Source organism: Adiantum capillus-veneris, chromosome 12 (genome assembly GCF_014529385.1).
Source record: "Adiantum capillus-veneris isolate H3 chromosome 12, ASM1452938v2, whole genome shotgun sequence".
Classification (NCBI taxonomy): Eukaryota; Viridiplantae; Streptophyta; class Polypodiopsida; order Polypodiales; family Pteridaceae; genus Adiantum; species Adiantum capillus-veneris.
The window spans coordinates 127,817,963-127,840,570 of NC_140942.1; the positions used below are offsets into that span (position 1 = coordinate 127,817,963).

At 48.1% G+C, this 22,608-nt stretch overlaps 1 protein-coding gene across 6 annotated transcripts in view; it reads left to right on the forward strand.

Annotated features, from left to right (window-relative positions):
- The window catches only part of LOC147446489 (uncharacterized), a 187,926-nt gene that overhangs the window by 159,690 nt on the left and 5,628 nt on the right, over nucleotides 1-22,608 (forward strand). For all 6 annotated transcript variants that reach the window (XM_086525696.1, XM_086525697.1, XM_086525699.1 and 3 more), the window contains 5 exons: nucleotides 3,002-3,121; nucleotides 3,207-3,269; nucleotides 3,436-3,558; nucleotides 3,674-3,725; nucleotides 3,840-3,898. In XM_086525696.1, the coding sequence (XP_086381822.1) occupies nucleotides 3,002-3,121; nucleotides 3,207-3,269; nucleotides 3,436-3,558; nucleotides 3,674-3,725; nucleotides 3,840-3,898 (417 nt within the window). The remainder of the gene's footprint in view (nucleotides 1-3,001; nucleotides 3,122-3,206; nucleotides 3,270-3,435; nucleotides 3,559-3,673; nucleotides 3,726-3,839; nucleotides 3,899-22,608) is intronic.

Below are 22,608 nucleotides of genomic sequence, written 5' to 3' on the forward strand. Positions count from 1 at the left end.
GTGACAATGGTATCAGAGCTTTTGGCGTATGCTTTTCTGAAAGTATACCGGTTCTACCAAAGAGCAGGCAGAGCAAGGTGGCGCTTTTAAAGTTTACTGTAAATTTTACTAAAGAATCTTGGTGTCCCGACCCCGAGCTTATTAGCCACTCCCACCCATACTCCATCTCGCATCGTGCATGCTCCCGTCTTTATTGCTCTATCTTACAGGGCATAAGCCATAAGGAATTCAAGATCACTTGCACGAGAAGGATCAAATTTTTTTCCGAGCCACTGGTTTTCTCCGAGGCAGTGCCATGTAGTGGTGGAAGTCTATAGTTTCCAAGCCACTCACTCCGAGGACTTGACAAGCTTTCAAGAATAATTTTGCCCGAAGTTACATGCTTTCTGACATCAATGGAGTGCAGCTTTTGGCAGAGTGGGGTATTTTGAAATGCTTGCCACGGAAACCCTAGCTTAAAATTTTTGGACATCTCGCAATAGGTGTCTCTTCTCGTGCTAATTATCTTGGAGGTCCAATGTGATTGCTATGTCTTGGCACTACCATCACTGCTATTGGAACACTGTCTGTCCAAGAGCTTGTGGACCATGTTGTGGTTGGCTACAAATTTATGGAAGAAATCTAACCCTAATTTTGGTGCAGGTTTTAGAGGAAAGCCCTGCCGACTTTCGAGCTCGACTAATGTCGAGAATGCTTTTTTAGCAGTTCTTTGTTTGAGAAATTGTTTGGTGATCCTGTTTGGAGTTTGTTTGAAATGGATGGTATCTGTTTTAAACTTGTCTTGGTGCCGATTTAAACTGTTTGACTCTGGTTTTAATACGGTTTCAATGCTTGGTGATTTACTCCTGGGTACAGTAGTGAGAAATGCTGTTTTGATATTGCCTGAACCTTAGAACGACGCAGACGGGATGTCTTGGGAGCGTTTCGTTGTATGCTTGAAAACCTCGGAATGACGCAGACGGGATGTTTGGGGAGCGTTTCATTGTATCTTGGAAAACCTCTGAACAACGCAGACGGGATGTCTGGGGAGTGTTTGGTTGTATGCTTGAACTTCCGAGCGACGTAAGCTACGCTCTCGGAAGCGTTATATTGTGTCAATCCTTTGAGCTCATGGCTCGAACCATTTTAGGTTATTTGCGAGAGGAGTGATGAGGTAGTCGTTGAGTAGGTTCGTACCGTTGACCATCTGTCTCGGGGAAGTGCTTAGCGGTGCTGTTCATTGTGTCTTGTAACATACATATGTGAGCATTTGTGTTGCATGGTGATGTGCCAACCGGTGAATATTCTTGATTGGATGAGATTGCTTGGGTATGTAATTTTAGTGTATCAAGGCACCTGTTAAAGATCAACACGGTTTGGGTGTGATGGCTAATTTGACTACGCCGGAATATTAAGAGCTCCGATTTGAAATGAGAATATACTCCTTATTGGATGAGATTTTTCTGGGAAGCCAACGATCGAGGATATCAAGAACTCCAATTTGGAATGAGAAAACTGATCGTCTCTCGGAATGATCCTCGGTAATTTTTGAGCTAACATGAGTTGTTTTGGAGATATGCTGCAATCGCGGATGATTACTTTCATTCAAGAAGGGGGGATGTCACAAACTATTGACGTGTCAAGCCACTGAAGAACGAAGCCAATTTGCAGATCCCGGCTGAGGGGCCTAAACCCTAATTGAAGAAGCAACAGAAGAAGAAGCAGAAACAAAAGAAGAAACAGCAACGGAAGAAGTTTACCAACTTGCAACATCTTGCCGAGTGACCTATTTTTAAAGAAGAGTTTCCACCAAATTACAGGACCTTGCTCGATGGGGCCCAGGGGACCTAAAGAGATTAAATAAAGCAAGACCCACACACACACACACAAATTTGCGTGAATTGTTGATGACGTGGCAGCTGTATGGACATCCGCAAAACGCGCTGACATGGTGATGTGGCCAATTGTACGGATAGTCCCGTAGAACGCGCTGACAGTGCCACGTGGTACTTGTATGGATTTCGAAATTTGCATTGGCAGCATTTTACGCTTTGGCAGTGCCATGTGGCACCTCTACGGATTTCCGTAATTTGCGCTAGCAACGTTTTGCCCCAGCTTTTGGGGCTAGATGCTTTTGAGCTATTTTCATGTAACTGCTTTTCATAGGCGAGGGGCCTTTAAATTTGTGCCATGGGCTCATTCTCTGACACGCTTCCGGGTGAAGGTGTAGAGTGTGGAGTACCGGCGTTGTACCGAGTTCAAGCAATATAGAGAAACACTGAAAGGGGCGCAACATTTGGGGCCAATGCTCTCTTGGGGTGGAACTCCGCCACTCCCCGTCTCGTGTGTCGTGCATCTCTTTCAATTCAATGTTATTTGAAGTGCTTAAAGTTGTTTGGCACGTGGTGCCCATCCCCGTGACAATATGCGTGCATGTGTGTGTGTGTGTGTGTGTGTGTGTGTGTGTGTGTGTGTGTGTGTGTGTGTGTGTGTGTGTGTGTGTGTGGAGAAGGCTGGTGCTGACTGCACAGCGTGGCATCAACTTGCAGGTGATGGTGGGCTTGCGAAGGCCAGAATGAAAAGGAGGAAGAACACCAAAAAGGTGGGGGGGGGGGGGGGGGGGGGGGGGGGGGGGGGATGATGCAGGTTGGTGGCAGCAGCATGCACAATCTTTCTATTTACTTCTTTGAATTATTGTTGAAAGAGTGTACTTTGCCTTTTGAACAATGTATTAAGCTTTTATGAGCATTTCTTTTTCAGTGATGCTTCAATTGTTTGTTTAATCAAGAAAGTAGACTTGTTCGAGTTTTAGACTAGAGTTGTTTTTTAAAGCGATCATTGCTTGAAATGAAAAGAGGGTATTATTGCTGGAAGGCACCTTTTTTTCAACTTGCAAAAAGATTGCGTAGTATTTTAAATTTTGTCTTGATTAAGAGGACCTTAATTTTTTTTGGAGGCTCTGTGGAATTGTTAATCAACCTAGGATGAGCCAGCTAATAACAAAAAGTTTTTTATTTAACAGACCACTCCGATGCATCTAGCAACTATTTACTCCACCGTTGCAGCTGGAGGGGTGTACCACAAGCCGTTCTTCATTTTACGAGTTGAGGCAATTGGTGGCGAAATTCTGGAGGAAAATAAGGTTTATGCTTGACGAGTATTGGTGATTTCTAGACAAACTGTACTTCGATACCTTTGTTAACGTGTTGATTGACATGGTGGGTCAGACCTTTGAAGGAGTCAGAATGGTCGAGGAGCATGCGGTGACTGAACTTAAAAAGGTGTTGCAGGTGGGTTTTGTTCGTTTTGTGCTAGTTGTCCTTCTTAGTTGAGCCAACTTCTTGGTGAGAGTCCTTGAAATGCAGTCTCCTCATATGGGTGCATCAGTCATCTGTCCGCTTCCCCTGCTGATCTATTGTCACTATGCTAAGTGGAATCAATTGTTTGTCTGATTAGGTCCAACAATGTCTAGGTCAAAGAACACGGTCCAAGTGCAGTTCTTGGGTTGGACAAATGGTTGCATCAGATGGTCATCGAGATGCTTGGTGTGCAGGTTTTACACGGGATATTGCATGTGTGGTAAGACTCAAGAGCTTGTTGCATTTCTCTTACATAAATGAGAAAGGAATCAAAGAACAATTATTGCCTAAGAATGATGTAATGTAGCAAGGAATTGTGGTTGTGTTTTGCCTAGGTTTGGTTTGGATATGATGATCATGACTGTGCTGGCCGCCATCTCCATCCAGGTTCACATTCATCAGTCACCTATACGATCTTACAAATACTGAACTCAAGTACCACTTATTTGGGTTTCTGGAGTTTATTGATCATTTAGCCTCGTGTTCTTGGCTGTTGAACAGGTTCCGGAGCTCCCCAGGCTGCTCAAGTTTGGAAGCATTTTTTGACTTCAATTTGCAAGGTACATTGCGACTCTCGTCACTACAATCCTGGAGCATCGAGAATCACTTATCAACCCCATACATAGTACATCACATGTATCTTGGGTCCCATAGGTCATATTTGACCTCCAGGGATGATAATAGAATCTCTCTCTCTCTCTCTCTCTCTCTCTCTCTCAACCACCTATGGTTGTAGAGGCACTATTCTAGACAGTCTGCTTCATCCAGAGGATGAGAGAGCTACCTCCTAACAGACTTACTCGTAGAGCATTTGAGGCAGCTATACAGCTATCAGAGAGTGGGCATGAGAGAGCATGGTACTCACAGGTCAGAGCATGGTTTGAGGGACACGGTCTTGACATGGAGAGCCTACCACCATTCCAGTACGACCCCCACTCACCATCTGTTCACCTCTCTCGCAGTGAGAGGAACTTGGTATTGAGACAGGATCTGTGGCAGCTATACACCAGGAGAGTCTGGGAGTCACCTGGCTTGGGGACGAGGATGTCAGATTACAGAGACCAGTTTCTCACCATACTGTCTGGGGGGTTCATACAGAGACCACGCTATATGGACACATATATGCCACATAGCTCACGGGTGGCGATTGGTCAGCTGAGAGTGGCTTCACACAAGTTAGAGATTGAGATCGGGAGACATACTGGTGTTCCCAGGGAGGAGCGAGTTTCAGAGCCTGCACAGAGGAGGTGGAGAGTGAGGAGCACTTTGTATGTAGATGCAGAGCATACACTGAGATCAGAGGCAGGTATGAGGCCTTATTCAGAGGACAGCCCACTCTCCGAGAGATCATGGACTCTCGAGATCAGAGATAGCTCGGACGCTTCTTACTAGAGATACAGAGCCATCGGGACACACTACTACAGCCACGCACAGCTACACAGACAGAGGGGAGACAGTCGCAGCTCACAGACTTCTTTCAGAGGATTGTCGCCCCTCCCTCACCAGACACTCAGAGGGGAGTGACACTCCCACAGGCGGAGGTGAGCCGAGCTAGACGACGACCACGAGTCACAGGCTACAGGGGCGCGAGCTCCCACCACCGACAGATCGAGGAGATCCGAGCCCGGGAGCGCCGTGCCACTGAGGAGCGAGTAGCTCAGATGAGGGCCGACCCGACAGCTTTCATCCGGGTAGCCTTGGCACCAGCCCCGCCCATGTACCACATCTTACATCCCCCCATTTGTACAGGATGGAGCTAGATAGCTTGATGCATTCTCATTCTCATGATTGTACTACCTTGAGCATATAGACATGCATATACCCCTAGAGATAGAGCTCCATCCCTCCTCAGATACTCCCCTACCTACCTACATTCAGTTCAGTTTTGTATCAGTTTTGTTTCATTTGTCTTTCTGATAGACGGATGACATACACACCATGTACATTTGATTTGTCTCATAGGCCGATTTCGGCCTGACATAGACGTTAAAAATCTTTCTTTCTTTCTTTCTCTCTCTCTCGGGCGCGCGTGCGTGCACACACACACACATACAAAAGTGGGGCTTGAACCCTTCACATTACTTGCAAAATTACTAAAGCCCGAAGGCATAATTGAAAACTCGGCGGCATCATGGATGCAATCTGGTAGTGAAAACCCCTTGGATTACATCAAAAATTACAAAAGGGAAAGAGAAAACCCACGAATGATAGAGGGGATAAAACTAAGGAAATTCATCAAGAGCTACAATGAAGGAAGTAGGGGAAGATTGTAGAGGAGATCACAACAGAAGCAAGCCACCCACAGTGTTGACACACTTGACGCTCGCAGATGAAAACTCCACCATAGGGTCTCCAAAGCCAAACTCCAAATCTTCAAGCCAGCCAACAAGCGCACTCCAATAGAAGATTGCGTTTCCGCAAAGCAAGCTTGCATCAAATATCCGAGCAGAACAAAGTAGGCTTGCATCAAAGATCCGGGTAGAGGCTCAGCGAGCGGAAGCCGACAGGGAAAACGAAGCTCAATGAGCCGAAGTCGAAAGGGAAAAGGAGGCTCAGCGGGCCGCCATGGAAAGGGAACACATAGCTCTAGAAAGAGAATGCTGGTGCAGGCAAAGTTGGTCGACCATAGAAGATGGCACAAGCAGGTAATTGGAGGGTAGCAGGTGCATGGCAAAGGTTGGAGCAGATACAAAGAGCCTGGGCAGGCAGCTAGCAGCGGATGTGTATGCCTAATGAGGTTTATAGGCCAAAATAAGCTCTAGAAAGGGCCTGACAGCATGGCAGGTGAAGGAGGATTATAGGGCTATTTTTTTTCTTAGAATTGAAGCGCTTGAAGTGCTAAGTAAGCAGGTGTAGACGGCTCTTTAAACGGAGCCACGGTGTGCAAGATATAGTGGTTTGAAGCTGGAGGTGTTTGCAGATCCGTCGGCATGGACAGGGCAGGTGGTGCTAGGTGGTCATAGCTGATTTCAGCGTATGGATGTGTAGAGCTCGAATTATAGAGCCCGTTGGTCTTTTCAGATCGACAATCTGAGTCCTGGATGACGAGTTATGGAGCTTTGAAGTTTTGTTGGGGGACCAATTTGACTGCTTAGGGAGATGTGCCATCCGGTGTTTTTTGGAACTCGGCACGATTTAAGAAGGTAGTGCTCAGCATATGGGGCTAGTAAAAAGTTACTACTCGTGAATTGGATACTCGGATAGCCCGGTACTGCCAGTTGAAGTTGGTGCCAGACAACGGCTATGCGATGCCAAATGTTTTTTGCACTTTTTGGACCGATGGTAGAAAGGCCCGGGAAGATCAAAGCGTGTTGGGATTTGTACGGATTGAAGTCGGGGATCGGGTTTTCCACTAGGCCTCGACGCCTCAATGATTAGAATTGCAAGCAGGAAACGGAAGTCATATGAATTTGGCCAAAAAAATTGGGAATTTTGGGAGTTCGTGAAAGTTTTTTGATGAAACTCTTCAAGGCCTTGGGGGCCAATCGCCCATGGCCGCCACGTGGCCATCAGGTACCCTACATGGGCGAATGGAAGGCAGAGGCAAGGGGTATATGACCTGCGGGTGTGCGCCTCATTGGGGCATCGAGGTGAGAGAGAGAGCTCTCAAGCTCTAGCGATGGCGAGATGGGCTCCGCCTCTGTGGGTCTTGTGCACGGAAGCTCTGGCAGGGTTTGGTGGCCGTGTTGGCTTGTGTGGGCGGGTCCATTGGCGTCACTAGCGGCCAGTAGCACAGGAAGAAGTTGATGATGTGGCACTGCCTTAGGGGTGTGGTCCCGCACCCACATAAGGTCTTTTTTCTATTGAAGGCAAGGGGGCCTCCTCCCTTGTCATGGCGCCGTGACATCAAGGGGGGACCTCCAATGGAGTTCAAAGAGAAGGTGAGCTCGGGTGTGAGACACAGGTAGGCAGTCGCATGCATTGGTGTGAGACTAAAGGGGAAAGTTGGCTGATGTGTCGGTAGCATGCAAGGCTTGCTAAGTTGGGAGTGCCAAGTGGTGGGCAATGCACCAAAAATCCTAAATGGAGCTAAAAAAACACATTTTTTCTTTTTTAGGGCTTTGTAAAACCCCTATAAAGAGAGGATTTCACGCCATTCGGAGGGCTTTTGGCCGTTTGGAGCCATTTTGCTCCGCTGTTGAGCGTTGAGTCAAGTTTTTTTGCCGAGGTGCGGCTATGGTGATGGTGCGGAGCCGGAGGGTTGCCGGATTGTGATTTTGTGCTCGCCAAGGGTGTGCCGGCTTGGAGCTATTTTGTATATGGTGTTTTGCAAAGTGAAGCCATCATTGCTGTGCAGTTGTGTCGGTTTTCTCCCCTTCTTCCTTTTCTTCTCTGCTTGTGTGCGTGTGTTCCCCCCGGGTGTGTCTCGGGAGATGTGCCCCCTCGATAGTCTGTTGTGAAAAGAGAGATAGAGAGAAGCTGTGTGTGTGGTGAAGGCTGTGAATCGGGCTATGGGCTATGCAGAATGGTTGGTCGTGTTTTTGGTGCAACAGCTTGTGTGTGCGTGTATAGTTGTGTGTAAACAGTGGTTTGCATGTGATATTATCGAGTTTTGAAGGTGAACTCTAGTGGATTGGGGTGCAGTGATTATCCTGGGCTATAGAGAGGCGTGTTGATTGTGTGCCGGGTGTGTTCCCCTTTCCCGCTTTCCAACGCAAATCTCATCGTGTAGTTGCTGAAGAAAAGAGAGTAGCTATGGAGCTAGAGCGCGATCATGCATGCGAAGCTCAATGCATAGCGGCTGAACAAAAGAGGGCATCTATGGAGCTAGAGCGAGAGGCCTTGAGAGACCAACGCTTGCAAGAGTTGGTCCTTTTTGTGCTCTCTTTGGAGAGCGATCCACCCAAGGAGGCCGGCGAGTCATCAAGTGGACTAGGTAGAGACGACGACTTCAACAATCTAGTCATTAAAAAGCTGATGTTCAATTAGTATGATGATAGGATGGATGCATCGGTGATTTTTCGTGGTTGCATCAATTGAACGCTTATTTAAAATTTTGCTACTGTCAAGAAAAACAATAATAGTAAAGTTTTGATTGTTGCCATGTATTTGTCATGTGATGCCATTAATTGGTACCAAGCTTGGCAAGAGACATAGTTGGCTGAGCATCTTGAGCATGCCTTGCGAACCACTGTCTTACAAGTGGGTCGACTGAAGAGAAGCTCAAGGCTTGTTTTATACCATCACAATACCTTGACCGGTTGAAAGAGGATTGGCGAGGCCTCAAGAAAAATGGAACTTCCAATATGTCTTTTTTCTTACTGTATTTTGCAGTCAATTGCGTAAATCGGGTCAGGATTGCAAGGAGGCTTTTCTCTTTGGTTTGGACAAATACATTAAAGACAATGTGCAAGTCTTCGACCCTAAGGACTACAATGACGCTGTCAAAATCTCTCTGAAGCAAGAAATGAAGCACAAAAAAGGTAAGCCTAAAGAGAACAGAACCCTCAGAATCAACAGAATTAGTAGAATGGTAAGAACCGCAATATCTCTTCTCATCAATCTTCCACTAGACCTAGAGCATAGAACTCTTTAACTAACAGTGATAATAAAGGAAGGGCTAAAACTCAGGAAATCCCTAAGTTGACACCTGATAAAAAATCTGCTGAAGGAATCGTAGGAGGTCGGTAAAGTCTTGAAGAAAGAAGCGAGTGTGGAAAAGAAGGAAAATGTTTTAAGCATCACAGTAAAGGTCACATGGAAAGAGATCATAGCAGCTATAATACGTGTACTTTACGGGACGTCCCGTATTGAAACGTATAGTACGTTGTGAAGGATTGGGGGGTTGGCCCCTACAACACCTCAAACCAACCCGAAGAAAAGAGGATGAAGAGAATAGCTCTCTAAAGATAATGTGGGATGATCCTCGCTCATAAATTTTGACAGCCTCACTCCCACTCAACCTCGACTAGCTTCCCTCTACAACTCCCACTATACTTGGATGTATCAAAGGAACCAAAGTAATAAAAAAAACCAAGATTATGATAGAGTTGATTGGGACTTTTTGGAGGGCACTCTTCGCAGGATGGGCTTCTCAGATGCCTGGATTAGAAATATTTCAGCTCTTTACAGACGTGCTCACAGTCAAGTGCTTTTGGCAAGAGGGCAGCCCCCTTTCTCTTTCTGTTCTATGCTGAGGCGATGATCAGATTTTTGGTTTCACAGCAGGTTGGTTTATGTGGCTTAGCGCTTCCTATTCGGGGTGATGAGCTACAGGATACTGAGTTTGCTGATGACTCAACTTTGTACTTGGAGGGCCAGGAGGCCAACCTACACAGGTGTGAGCAGGCTCTTGAGACTTTTTGTTGTGCATCAGGCGCACTGATCAACTGGAGGAAGACAGCGGCTTTCTTGGTTGGCAGTGCTTCAACGCCTGATTGGATACCAGGTAAGGGTTTCAGATGGATCTTCCCAGGGACTACAAATCATTACTTGGGCTAACAAGTTGGCTTTGACTTGTCTCTTGAGCAGCAGATTGCTCCTCCTCCTGTCCATCAAGAGAAAGCTGTTACATTGGAGCTCGGCACGACTTTCTTTGGTAGGCAGAGTCGTAGTGGCCAACCAGGTGCTGTTGGCTACTATGTGGTACGTTACATCTTGTTGAATCTTTTCGAGCTCCTGCATCAGCCAGGTAGAGAGACTGATCAAGAATTTTGTAAGAGACTTGGACACTCCAAGTCAAGAATCTACCACGACAACACCAAATAACCACTTCAAAACAGTTCACAGTTGATTCAACAATGGCCCACGGAGTTCCGTGCCTAGAGATATTGGCCCCAAAGACTGGCGCCCCTTTCGGTATTTCTTTTTGTATTAATCGGATCTTAGACCATGATGTATCGGCAATGTAGCTAGCAATCGCATCTAGATCCAGTCGGGACCTCATCGATGCCTGATTGACTAACCCCTATTGCAACCATGTCTATTCGAGATCAATTAGACCAAAATGTTGCAGTCATTTCGTCTATCAGTTCTTGCACTTAAAAACAAGTCAAAAACAAATCAGTTTCATATTCAAGAATTCCATTTCATAAAGTCATCGAGCAGAATACTGTCAGCTCTCAGTATCCCTGAAGCTCAAAGAGACATTAGTGACTGTAGTCTTAAAAAATCGAGGCATCTGTTGACAAAGGAGCAGAGTAACTCCCCTCTTGTGCATCCCACTGCACCAGATCTCCAACGAAGCTGAATTCTAGGTTCCATTTGAAATAGACTATGCTAAACCAAAAGCTTCAAGATAAAGATTCACATTCCGAGGAATGTCTGCTAGGTCTTCCTCCTCCATTCGCTTCGCATCCATTGCGAAGCAGGTCTTGAATTTAACTAAGACTCGTCAATTCGCTTTACCTTCTTTCTTTCTTTTTGTGCCAATTTCTGTTCTGGAACGAGTATCTGCTTGTTTTTGTCCAATTCAGGTTGCACCTCTGGCTTCCCATCAACGGGCACATCGCCTTCAAAAGGTTTTAAGAGACTCACATTAAAAAAAAACATTGTGAATTCTCCATGTATTCTGGCAGCTTCAGTCCAAAGGAGATATCATTCATCTTTTCGGAAAACCTGGAAAGGTCCACAGTATGTCATGCTAAGCTTACAAAGAAGCCGCTCCTTTTCCCTTTGTTTTCTTTCTCGGTCGTGCCTTCCCATATTGTAAGAGCACCCAATCCTTCTCCTTCAATTTCAAATCGCGACAATGGTGATTTACTGTCTTTTCCTATCTTTCCTGAAATTTCTGTAAAGCCTTCCGGACCAAGTCCCTCGTGAATTGGTCGGCTTCAAAGAAAAGTCTTATCTTTCGTGCTAAGGAAGGGTAGAACCTTCGTAGCAAATTCAAAAATCTCAAATGGCATCTTCCCCATCAAAGAGTCAAACGTGTTTCTGTAGGCATATTCTACCAAGTAGTCTTCTGATCCAACCAAGAAGACTTCAACAAATTTAAAACCACTGAATTAGCAATCTCTGATTACACGTCAGTCAGCGAGTGGAACGAGAACTACAATCGCGTGCCTATGTTCTCCCAAATAGCCGTCCGAAACAAACTCGTGAACCTGGGGTCCTTGTCAGAGACAATCGTCTTAGGCATGCCATGTAATCTGAAGACCTGGGCAATAAAAGATTATGCCGACGCTATGTTCTCGGGAGATGAAATCCATTGCAATACTTTCCCAGGGCGGGTGGGTATGGGTAAAAAGGCTGTAACAATCCCTGTGCTTTATGCCTGTCAAACTTGACCTTCTGGCATACCAAGCAACTGTGCACAAACTCGTCCACATCCTTCTTGAGTCTCGGCCAAAAGACGTATTTCTCTACCCCTTTCATGGTGGTAGCGATGCCGCGGTGATCCGTAAAAGGTGGACAATGGCATTCAGTCATAACCTTTTCCCTCAACGGCTGTGTAACGCACAACATGTTTTTTCTCATCAAGTAGCCATCCCGAATGGAATATCCCGCTACTGTCTCCCCATCCCATATCCGTGTGAAAATGTCTACAAAATCTGTATCTATGGCATATTGGTCGACCATATCCTCAAAGCTCCTATGATGTATTGCGGAAATAGCCAGAACCAACGGCTTCCGAGACAAAGCATCCGCCACCACATTCTTCTGTCCCTGATAATGGACAATCTGGAAGTGAAAGTGTGACAAGATGTTCTCCCACCGCAGCTGCTTTTTCGATAGCTGCTTCTGTGACAAGAAGTAACGCAAACTCTGATGGTCTGTAAAGACAGTAAAGTCCGCTCTGAGTAGGTAGTGCCGCCACTGAGTAAGAGCATGGATAACTGCCAAAAGCTCTTTCTCATAAATCTGTGCTATCATTTCCGGCCTTGAGAACAATCTGCTCTTGTAAGCGATGACATGGCCTTCTTGTGTTAAGACCGCACCCAGACTACGACCACAAGCATCACAAAATACTTCAAAAGACTTCTGCAAGTCTGACAGAGTCAAAACTGGTCCTGTAGTCAATTTCTCTTTCAATGTCTGAAAGGCAGTCACCTGTGTGGGTCCCCACAAGAAAGGGACACTTTTCTGTGTCAAGATATGCAAAGGGGAAGCAACCTCTACAAACTTTCGAATGAACCGCATGTAGTACGAACACAGTACCAAGAAGCTTCTAACTTCATGGACATTCTTCAAATCGGGCCAATCACGGATAGTCTCTATCTTGGCCGAATCCATTTGCACTCCTGTTGCTGACACTATGTGTCCCAAAAAGTGTATCTCTGGAAGGAAAAATTCACTTTTCTTTGCATTAATCACTAACTTGTGATCTCGTAATGCATGAAAGACCTGAAGCAGACGATCTCTGTGTTCTACCTCATTCTTGGAGAAAACAATGATATCGTCAAAGAAAGTGCCAACAAATAGCCTGTACTCTTGAAAAATCCTGTCCATCATCCGGTTCAATGTCGCAGGAGCATTGGTTAAGCCAAAAGGCGTCACCAAAAACTCAAATAACCCAAAAGTCGTCCGAAATGCTGTCTTGTAGACGTCTCTCGGCGCGATTCTGATCTGATGATATCCACTCTTCAAATCAATCCTGCTAAAGCATGAGGATCCCTATAGTCTGTCGATATATCATCGATCCTAGGAATCGGAAATCTATTCTTGATGGTGATTTTGTTGAGAGCTCTATAATCGATGCACATTCTCCAAGATCCGTCTTTCTTCAAAACCAACAACAGTGGAGAGAAATACGGTGAAGTACTATGCTTAACAAGACCCTTTTCCAAGAGGTCTTTCACTTGGTTCATAATCTCTTCGTTCTGTGCTCGGTTCACACGGTAAGGTGGCCGGTTTGGTGGTGTGCTTCCAAGTATCATATCAATGGTATGATCCTCAGGCCCTCTAAAAAGCAATCGGCATGAGTGTGGAGAAAAATCTTGGCGTTCTTTTGTTCAGGTCAAAACACATTCAACCTTTATCCATCGTGTAGTTCTCTCCCAAAAGAACGAGTAAAGAAATTGAAGTTCATCAAGTACAATCTCTGAGCCCTTCATTTGTCAAAGTCGCTTTCTTGGCCTGGTAGTCAACCACGGCGTTGTTCTTGTGGTACCAAGGGATTTCGAGTCGAACGTCACAACCTTCCAAGGCAACTGTATAAAACTCCGCGTGCCGCCCTAAACACCCCTGTCATTGCAAGCGAGGTTTGCCAATGCTCGGTGTAATGGCAACATCCCGTTCGGGTGCCACTCGAACTACTTCAGCTTGTGTCCTCAGCCTATCGGGCGTAATTTCAAATCGAGCCGCCAATTCCAAGTGAAAAGAAGTGGGCCTTGGCTCCTTCAAAAGAGCTCCTTGATCTTTCACTTTGCCCCACAAGCGGCAAAGTTTGTACTTTCATTCATTAAATTCGGTTCAGGGCCACGCAATGTGGTACCAGTTTTGCTTTTTTTTATTTTGCCTTTTCTGCCACGTCTCTCAGCTGCTTTAGAACTTTTTGGCCTTTCTTCATCCTGTTCTTTCGGTTCTTTCTGTGCCTTTTTACGGCACTTCGCGGAGATATGTCCTGTTTGCCCGCATGCAAAACACTTCCCCTTCCTGATGAAGCGAGCCCGTTCCTGAGGAGTAAGCTTGGGTCTTGCATCTTTCTTTTCTGAGTTGCTCTTTCTCTTTCTACTTTCATTCGTCGAAGTTTGTTCGGCTCTTTGTGTCATGATCTCATTGGTAGGGTAAGTCAAACTGCGAGAGTGGATGGCAAAACCCCGTTTCACATGACTCATCAACTCCTGAATAGAAGCTGAGTTCTGTTCCAAGCAGTGATCTCGGATCTCTGTAGGTAGACGCAAGGTAAACCGCTCAATCTGTTCCCTAAACAAGATCTTCTTGAATGAAGAGGCAAGTAGAAAAGAGCTCCAGAAACTCTTGCAATAAGCGTACACTATATCTTTCTTGGTCATCCGAAGATGGTTCCAAGCAGCTCGTATATCGCGTTCATACTCTCGAGTCAGCCAAGAAAAAATAAAAAGCTTCTTAAATTTTAGCCATTTAATTGACGCATTCTTGTTTAAAAGAATCGTGGACCACCAAGTTCGAGCATTCCCAAGAGGCAACTCTTTAAATCTTAGAGTGCTCTAAGTAGCATCCTCCTGCGAAAGCGATGTCAAACTGTTGTACAAAAGACAAAGCCTTCGAAGCATCTCTATTGCCCGAACACGTGTCAGATTTAATCGACTGTTCACCTTTCTTAAACTCTCGAACTTTCTTACTTTTGTCTTCTAGAAAGTCATATTGGTTGGCTTTATAAAAATTCTTCTTTGCATAAAAGTTGTCGTCGTCAGAGTCTGAACTATCTGTAGACGAGTCCTCTGTAGAACTGACTCGCACTGGGCGAGATTTAGAATTCTTTGCCTTTTTCTTGCCCTTTCCGAAGCGTTGTTTCTTGCTTCGCTTTTTACCTTTTCGGTCTTCTTCGCTCGAGTCAGATGAGCTAGCAGAACTGTCAGAAGAAGAAGAAGAAGAAGAAGAAGAGTTGGGTACTCCTTCAAATCGAACACGCTTCTTCTGTTTCTTTGCGTTTTCAAATGTCGACTGACGACCCAAATAGCCCGGGAAGTCAGTGCCTTTCTTCTGCTTTTTGTCATGCTTTTCCGCTTTGTTTTGCGCGTCAAAAAGCTGAGCAATTTGTGCATCAACCACCTTTTATAATTCCTTCTTTGTATACCTCTTGGGAGTAGAAGGTTTCTTAAAGCGGGTTTTGGGGGTGGTGTTGTGGTTTTTTGCCACTGCGCATGCACCTCTTGGAAGGAAGTCTCGCTCATATATTTTGCAAATTTTGGGTCCTTCACAAAATTGAGCATCATCTTTGTTGCGTCGCCAATCAATTGTTGACGCTCCATCTCTCGACGCTCCGCCTGAGTAGGCTGAGGCAGGCCATAGTCCTTGCCGGAATCTTCGTTGTGATCCCTTCCCGCATCTCCGGATGCAGAGGGAGTTCACTGATCCTTGCTTGAAGCCATAGGTGCCGCGGAAAAAATTTTGGGATCAGATTTTCCCGTAGAAGAGAAATCGGCCGTGCTCTGATACCACTGTAACAGAGTTGGACACTCCAAGTCAACAATCTACCACGACAGCACCAAATAACCACTTCAAAACAGTTCACAGTTGATTCAACAATGGCTCGGCGGAGTTCCGTGCCTTAGAGATATTGGCCCCAAAGACTGGTGCACCTTTCGGTATTTCTTTTTGTATTAATCTGAGTTCAAAGTACAAGAGTGCGGGCAGGCGCTCACACTCAGACTCTGCGTCCAGATGCTCTGAGTTGTGAGAGGCCTGCTCACTAATTTAAAGTTACAAGGGTTGCCAGAAGCAGAGCCCCAAAAGCTGAAAATCAAAAGCTCAAAAGCTTGTAAATAAAGCAGTTCTTTTTGCTTTTCTCTCTCATGCCACTACTTGGCAAATAAAGCAATTCAAAGTTCTCTCTCTCTCCCCCTTGCTACTATGCGTAGGAAAAGCATGTCAAACAGCTACCGTAAATCCAACGCCAATTTCCGGTGCAATTTTCGGACATCCGTACTGCTGCCACGTGTCATTTTTGTCGCTAGGGTTAGGGTTTTTAGTAGAAATTAGGGTTTCAGCAGTTAGGGTTTCGGGCAGCCACGTCATCACTTTGTGACAAATTTCCTTTGGTCAAGGCAAATTACTCGGATAGCCCGGGCCAAAGTGGCCTGGCAGGTCATCACTCTTCTTTGTTCTGAGGGGGGGTGGGGATCATAGACCCAGCACAACAGAGCAGAGCCCTTCTTGGGAAGTTTTTTGTCAGAGGACTGCTTCCAGGGGAGGAGCCTTGGAAGGAGTTTTCGCTTCAGTGGCTTAGAGCTAGAGTGCCTCAGGTTGGAGGCCCTTGGAGACCTTCCACTAGATGGATAATCATAGAGATACGTAGAGTTGACCTGAGCAGGAGACTAGAGGACTGTTTTTTTGTGAGCCTTCTTCGATCCTGGGAGCAGCTGCAGAGAGGCATGGAGCAGCACTAGCCTACTTGCACGAAGGAGCGCCTGAGACAGCCCCTTGTTTGGAACCCCATGGTCAGCACTCAAAGAGGCCGCTTGGTTGGTAGTAGGCCTCATGTTTCTTGGGATCCCATGGCAGAGGGTCCAGCACACACTTTGGGTGACTGGCTACAGTTCTCAGGTTTGTTAGAGGAGCTTTAGAGCATCCAACTACAGGGCATGAGAGGTGTGCAGAGCATGTGCCAGAACATCACAGAGGCAGTACCTACTGAGTGGCTTACACCTCTCTCAGGTTGGAGGCCCAAATGGATGGGGGCATTCACATGACTGGAGGTCCTCATCATAGTTCGGGCTTGCTCATAGACAGTACCCTCCATGTTTTTCGAGCTACAGGGTGAGGGTCGGTTACATAGAGTCTTAGTCGAGGCCCCACAGGCTTCAGAGTGTTGTTTTCAGAGGATCAGAGTTGTGGGCATCTGTGGGAGGACTTGTGTCATAGATCCTGACCTAGTAGCCCTTGAGGCAGGCCATTGGAGGCTGTGGGCTTGGGAGAGCTGTCCACTGACACGTGTGCAGTGGGATCCTGGAGAGTGGTTTTGGAGGGACCCTTTCTCCTCAGCCGACCATCCAGGTGTCCCTTTCTTTCAGTACACTGTTCGGCTGGGACATCACATACTGATAGGATGGAGAGAGGCTCGTCCTGCTGCAACCCCTCATTCGTAGGAGGAGGGTCTCACAACTGAGTTCTTGTTAGCTTTTTGGGCGAGGTTGTGAGATGCTAGAGAGCCGCTGCGAGTCACTTTGTTCCAGTGGCTGGTTGCACATAGAGCTACAACAGTGGGGAGCTGGCTTGTACATAGTGGTCTCTCGGCAACATGTGCAACTTGTGACCATCCTGTGGAGAGTCAGCGTCACTGTCTTTGGGAGTGCCCTATGGCACAGAGCAGGTTTGGCTTCCTGTCCTTCGGTTGATGCCAGCTCTTTCCACAGCTCGACAGTACACTTGGGGGGCAACTGCTTGGTCCACTCTCACGGGCCCGGCACTATAGTTTGAGCTATCCTCCACGAGCGGGATGATAGTGATACAGGGGGGTCGGCCTACACTCCAGCCTGCTACAGAGCTTACTCCACAGGAGTGGTGCAGTGAGAGAGAGGTGTTGGGAGCTCGTTTGTGGCCTGACACTCTGGTTCATCTGGCGGGCCCGCTGCTTCAACATCTTTGAGGCTCGCCTTGTACCACCAGCAGAGACAGTTCGAGATTTTTGGCTAGAGCTGAACCATACTCTCAGGGGACAGTTCGAGAGACTCCAGAGCAGCTCCAACCGCATGCGGGAGCGTAAAGAGGCGTTCCTTCGACTCTGGCGCCCTCGGCCTTTCTTCACCGTGGTACAGGGTGTGCTTAGATGGCATTACCGTCCATTTGTGTGTCTTTTCCCTCCTCCCATCTCTTGATTTAGCCTCATTGTACATATGCTGTTTTTTCATTGGGAGAGTCTCCCCTTATGATTGTTGTAGCCCTCTCTAGTGGAGGTGGTTTTAGCCCTACGGGCAATTTCATCAACTAATAGAAGGATCTTCTTCTTGGAGAAAAAAAAGTCAAGTTTCGATCGCATTTTTTGCAAGCACTTTCTAGAAAGTACTTCACTCCGTCACATTTTTTTGCATTTCATCTACAGTTTTTTAGGAAGCATAGTCCATTTCTAGTCATGAAAAAGATAAAAGATGTGTTTATTAATTCACACTTTCCTAACTCGTGGTCAATGCACACCATTTTCCATGTTTTCAGGTTGTCGTTGTTTCAAGGAGATCCCCCAAAAAAAGTTATTATTGAAAAAATTGAAGAGGACGAAACCGAGATCGTAGACAAAGTAGAAGACATGGAGCCAGAGCAGTTTTTCTTGCATCTCTTGGGGCTCAAAGGAGCAAACAGTGCAATCCTTTTTTATGTTCAAGTATTGTGGAACCCACAGGAAGGAGCGGGATGATGATGATTTCTTCGCAGCTTCCCCGGAGTTTATTTGTAGACTACACCGAAGCCATGTAGCTCGATACTAGTACCTCAACTTGAAAAGGGGGGATGTCACATACTACCAGATCGAGTTCGAGACTTCCGAGATGGCCTCCAAGATCATAGCTATGAGTCCACTGGCCATCCGAGCATCACGCGCCCACTTTCGACAGTGGCGACATGGTTTTGACCCGACATCGGATGTGCTAGTAGAGGAGGCAGACATCCCCATCTCAGTCTGCTTTCCGGGTTTACGGAGGGAGTACCTTCCACTTCTCTCTAGGATTGGCTCCGCCATCGGGACTGTCCTGGAGTTTTGGTCAGAGATACCCACACGCTCCCGGAGGTCATTCTTCTGCCTCGGGTGAGTGGGGTGTGGTTTAGACAGAGTGTGGAGTACTCGGGTCTCCCGAACCAGTGCTTCATTTGCAGACAGATGGGCCACCTAGCGAAGGCCTGTCCACGGAGGAGGCCACGACCTGCACCTCAGCCTCAGCCTCAGCCCCAGCCTGCCAAGGCTGGGCCGTAGCCACAGCCAACGGCATAGCGCACAGATTCAGAGCCACCCTCCGAGCCTGGGGCTCCAGCGGAGGAGGGGTGGCAGCAGGCCCGCGGCCGTCAACGCCAAGGGCCACAGCGACAGCCTGGCACTCAGAGTGGCCCTCAGGTGCCTACTCAGCAGCAGTGGGTTCCCACGGGGAACCGCTTTGGTCCTCTTGAGCAGGAGGAGCCCCCTACACCAGCCTCCACCTCCGCTTCACCCTCGCCAGCCGCCCCACCTTCAGAGTTCCCCTCCTCCTCCTCATCCCCCCCCCGGCCGCCCTCTGCTCCCGTCCACTCTCCACTTCGCCCCCCTGTCTCTGTCGCCCCACCCCGCTTCTCTTCTCCTCCGCCCCCCCTCCCAGCTCCTTCTCCCCCTCCTCTTGCTTCAGTACCACAGTCAACTCAGGAGACTGGTCGCTCGCCGGCGGCTAGGAGATCTCTTGGCAGCGTCTTTGCCACGAGTCGCCTAGCGAGAGAGGGTCAGCCCTTCTTGCGGCCCCCTCTGCAGATTCAGACATCCTCTCTTGCAGCTATCCCTCGGGGTCTGACGAGCATTGACCTCCGACGCCGCTGGGATTTCTTCGATTACGGGTTCACTCGCTTTCTCGACGATTCCGCAGCAGACCACGAGGCAGCGTGCTTTAGGGTCCATGCTTTGTTCCTCGCCGCTAGGGGGACAGAGGCCTTGGACTCAGCAGTTGGTTTCTCCTTCCCCCTCTGTGGTAGGACCGAGACAGAGTGGTTCCTCGACTCAGTGGTGGGATGGTTGCATACACAGGTTCTCGAGTTCTCTCACCACTTGGTAAAACTTGGAGTTACAAATTTGCTGCAAACTGTGGCCACTGGCCAAGTTTGCGTTGACACCCCCAAACTCAGTAGGATGTAGGCACATTGTGGTGTACTTTTTTGTTGATACGCAGTGTTTGCCCTGCTATGTATACATTCATGAGGACTCCTGGAGAGAGGAGGTTGCTTTACGGACGGCTCGCTCTGCTTGGGCTTGGGCCAGGCACTCACTGTAGTCTCGCCTATCTAGAGGACGCTCGGATGCGGATTACTCCCCATCCAAGCCAGCCTCGAAGATAGCCCGTCTTGTTGCTGTAGCAGCATCTGTTCTTTCTCGTTCTCCATGAGGATCGTCTCGTGGAACGTGCAGGGACTAGGTGGGCCCCAGTTTCAGCGACAGCGGGGCCGATTGCGTCAGGAGCTTCAGCGTTGCCTTGTGGGAGGAGAGATTGATCTCCTTATGCTTCAGGAGCACCATTTGTCTGAGATCCGCATTCGGCGATGTGGTCAGATTTTGCGTGGACGTAATGATACCTTTCACCGACATGAGTTTGCCTTTCATCGACAGGCATCTCAGTGGACTCAGGTGGGCGACAGAGTTACAGGTGTTTTTTTTGAGACAGTGGGACCTCGGCACTCGCATGCCAAGGTCAATCAGTTGAGGAGACCCGATGGGTCAGTTGTTTGTGAGCCCGAGGATATGCGTGCAGTTGCTACTGACTTTTACCGTGAGTTACTGTCGGCTGAGCCCAAGTCAGAGCGACAGGATGCATGCAGGGAGCAGGTATGGGCACAGACGCCTTGTCTTGTGACTGAGGAGATGCGCCAGAGGCTAGAGATGCCTCTTCAGCTTGAGGAGCTGCACACGGCTCTTAGGGCCCTCCCTCGTGGTAGCTGTCCTGGTGAGGATGGGCTGACTCCCAGCTTCTTCTTGGAGTACTGGGACCTGCTTGGCCCAGATCTTTGTAGTGCCTTTCACTACATTCTGCACACAGGAGTGATGCCGGATAGCATGAGTGAGGGCCTGATTTACCTTATTCCAAAGGAGGGTGGCTCCTTGGATGAGATTCGACAGTTGCGCCCCATCACCATCCTCAACTCAGCCTACAAAATTCTTGCCAAGGCTCTGAGTTTGAGGATTCAGCCACTTTTGGAGAGCCTTATACATGGGACTCAGACAGGTTTTGTCAAGGAACGCAGTATCCTTGACAACATCTTCACTTTCTGGGAGGCTTCTGCCTTGGCACGGCTCCGTGGGGAGGACCTTGTGATTCTTCTTCTTGATTTTGAGAAGGCATACGACAGAGTGGACTGGGACTTTCTAGAGGGCACGCTCCGCAGGATGGGCTTCTCAGATGCTTGGATCAGAGGGGTGTCTCTCTACAGACAAGCTCACAGTCAGGTGCTTTTCGCAGGAGGTAGAGGTGAGCGCTTCATGCTCACATGATCGGTCAGACAGGGTTGTCCTCTTGCCCCCTTTCTCTTTCTGTTCTATGCGGAGGCGATGAGCAGATTTTTGGTGTCACAGCAGGTTGGTCTGAGGGGCTTAGCACTCCCTATACGGGGAGATGAGCTTCTGGACGCTGAGTTTGCCGACAACTCAGCCTTGTACTTAGAGGGCCAGGAGGCCAATCTACACAGATGTGAGCAGGCTTTGGAGACCTTCTGCTGTGCATCAGGCGCATTGATCAACTGGAGAAAGACAGTGGCTTTCTCGGTTGGCAGTGCTCCTGTGCCAGATTGGATGCCAGGAGAGGGTTTTAGGTGGATTCCTCCAGGGACCACAGTTCGGTACTTGGGTTGTCAGGTTGGTCTGGACTTGTCCCCCGAGCAGCAGATTGCTCCTCTTCTCCTGTCCATCAGGAGAAAGCTATTACATTGGAGCTCAGCACTACTTTCGCTGGCTGGTAGAGTACTAGTTGCCAACTTGGTGTTGTTGGCGACTATGTGGTACATCACTTCTTGCTGGATCTTCTCGAGTTCTTGTATCAGCCAGGTAGAGAGGTTGATCAAAAACTTCCTTTGGTCAGGTCGCGACACCCAGATTGCCCAAGCCAAGGTGGCTTGGTCGGTCATCACACTTCCTTGTTCTCAGGGAGGGCTTGGGATCATTGATCCTGCACAGCAGAGCAGAGCCCTTCTTGGGAAGTTTGTCGTCAGAGGACTTCTTCCAGGCGAGGAGCCCTGGAAGGAGTTCTTGCTGCAGAGGCTTCGTGCGAGGGTGCCTCAGTCAGGAGGCCCTTGGCAACCTTCGACCAGATGGATCTTTACAGAGTTGCGCCGAGTTGGTTTGAGCAGGAGACTGGAGGACCGATTCGCTGTGAGTTTGCTTCGATCTTGGGAGCTCTTACGGCGTGGCCTAGAGCAAAGACAGCCGACGTGCACGGAGGAGCGCCTACGGCAGCCCCTCGTCTGGAACCCCATGGTTAGCACTCAGAGAGGCCACTTGGTTGGGAGTCGGCCTCATGTTTCTTGGGGTCCCATGGCAACAGGTCCAACGCGCTCTCTAGGTGACTGGCTAGAGTTCACAGATTTGTTAGAAGAGGTGCAGACTGTTCAGCTATAGGGCATGAGAGGGGTGCAGAGCATGTGTCAGGACATCTCAGAGTCAGTTCCAGCTGAGTGGCTCACACCTCTCGAGCCAATAGCACCCCGGTGGATGGGAGCCTTCACACGACTGGAGGTTCTCATTTCAGTTAGGGCTTGCTCAGAGACTGTCCCAGCCCTGTTTTTCGAGCTTCAGGGTGGGGGACGATTAGAGCGAGTTGCAGGAGAGGCCCCGCAAGTAGCAGAGTGCTGTTTCCAGAGGATCCGAGTTGTGGGCATCTGTGGGAGGACTTGCGTCATAGACCCTGACCCAGCAGCTCTTGAGACTGGACATTGGAGGCTATGGGCTTGGGAGTGTTGTCCACTGGCACGAGTACAGTGGGATCCTGGTGAGTGGCTATGGAGGGACCCCTTCTCTTCTATAGACTGCCCAGGAGTC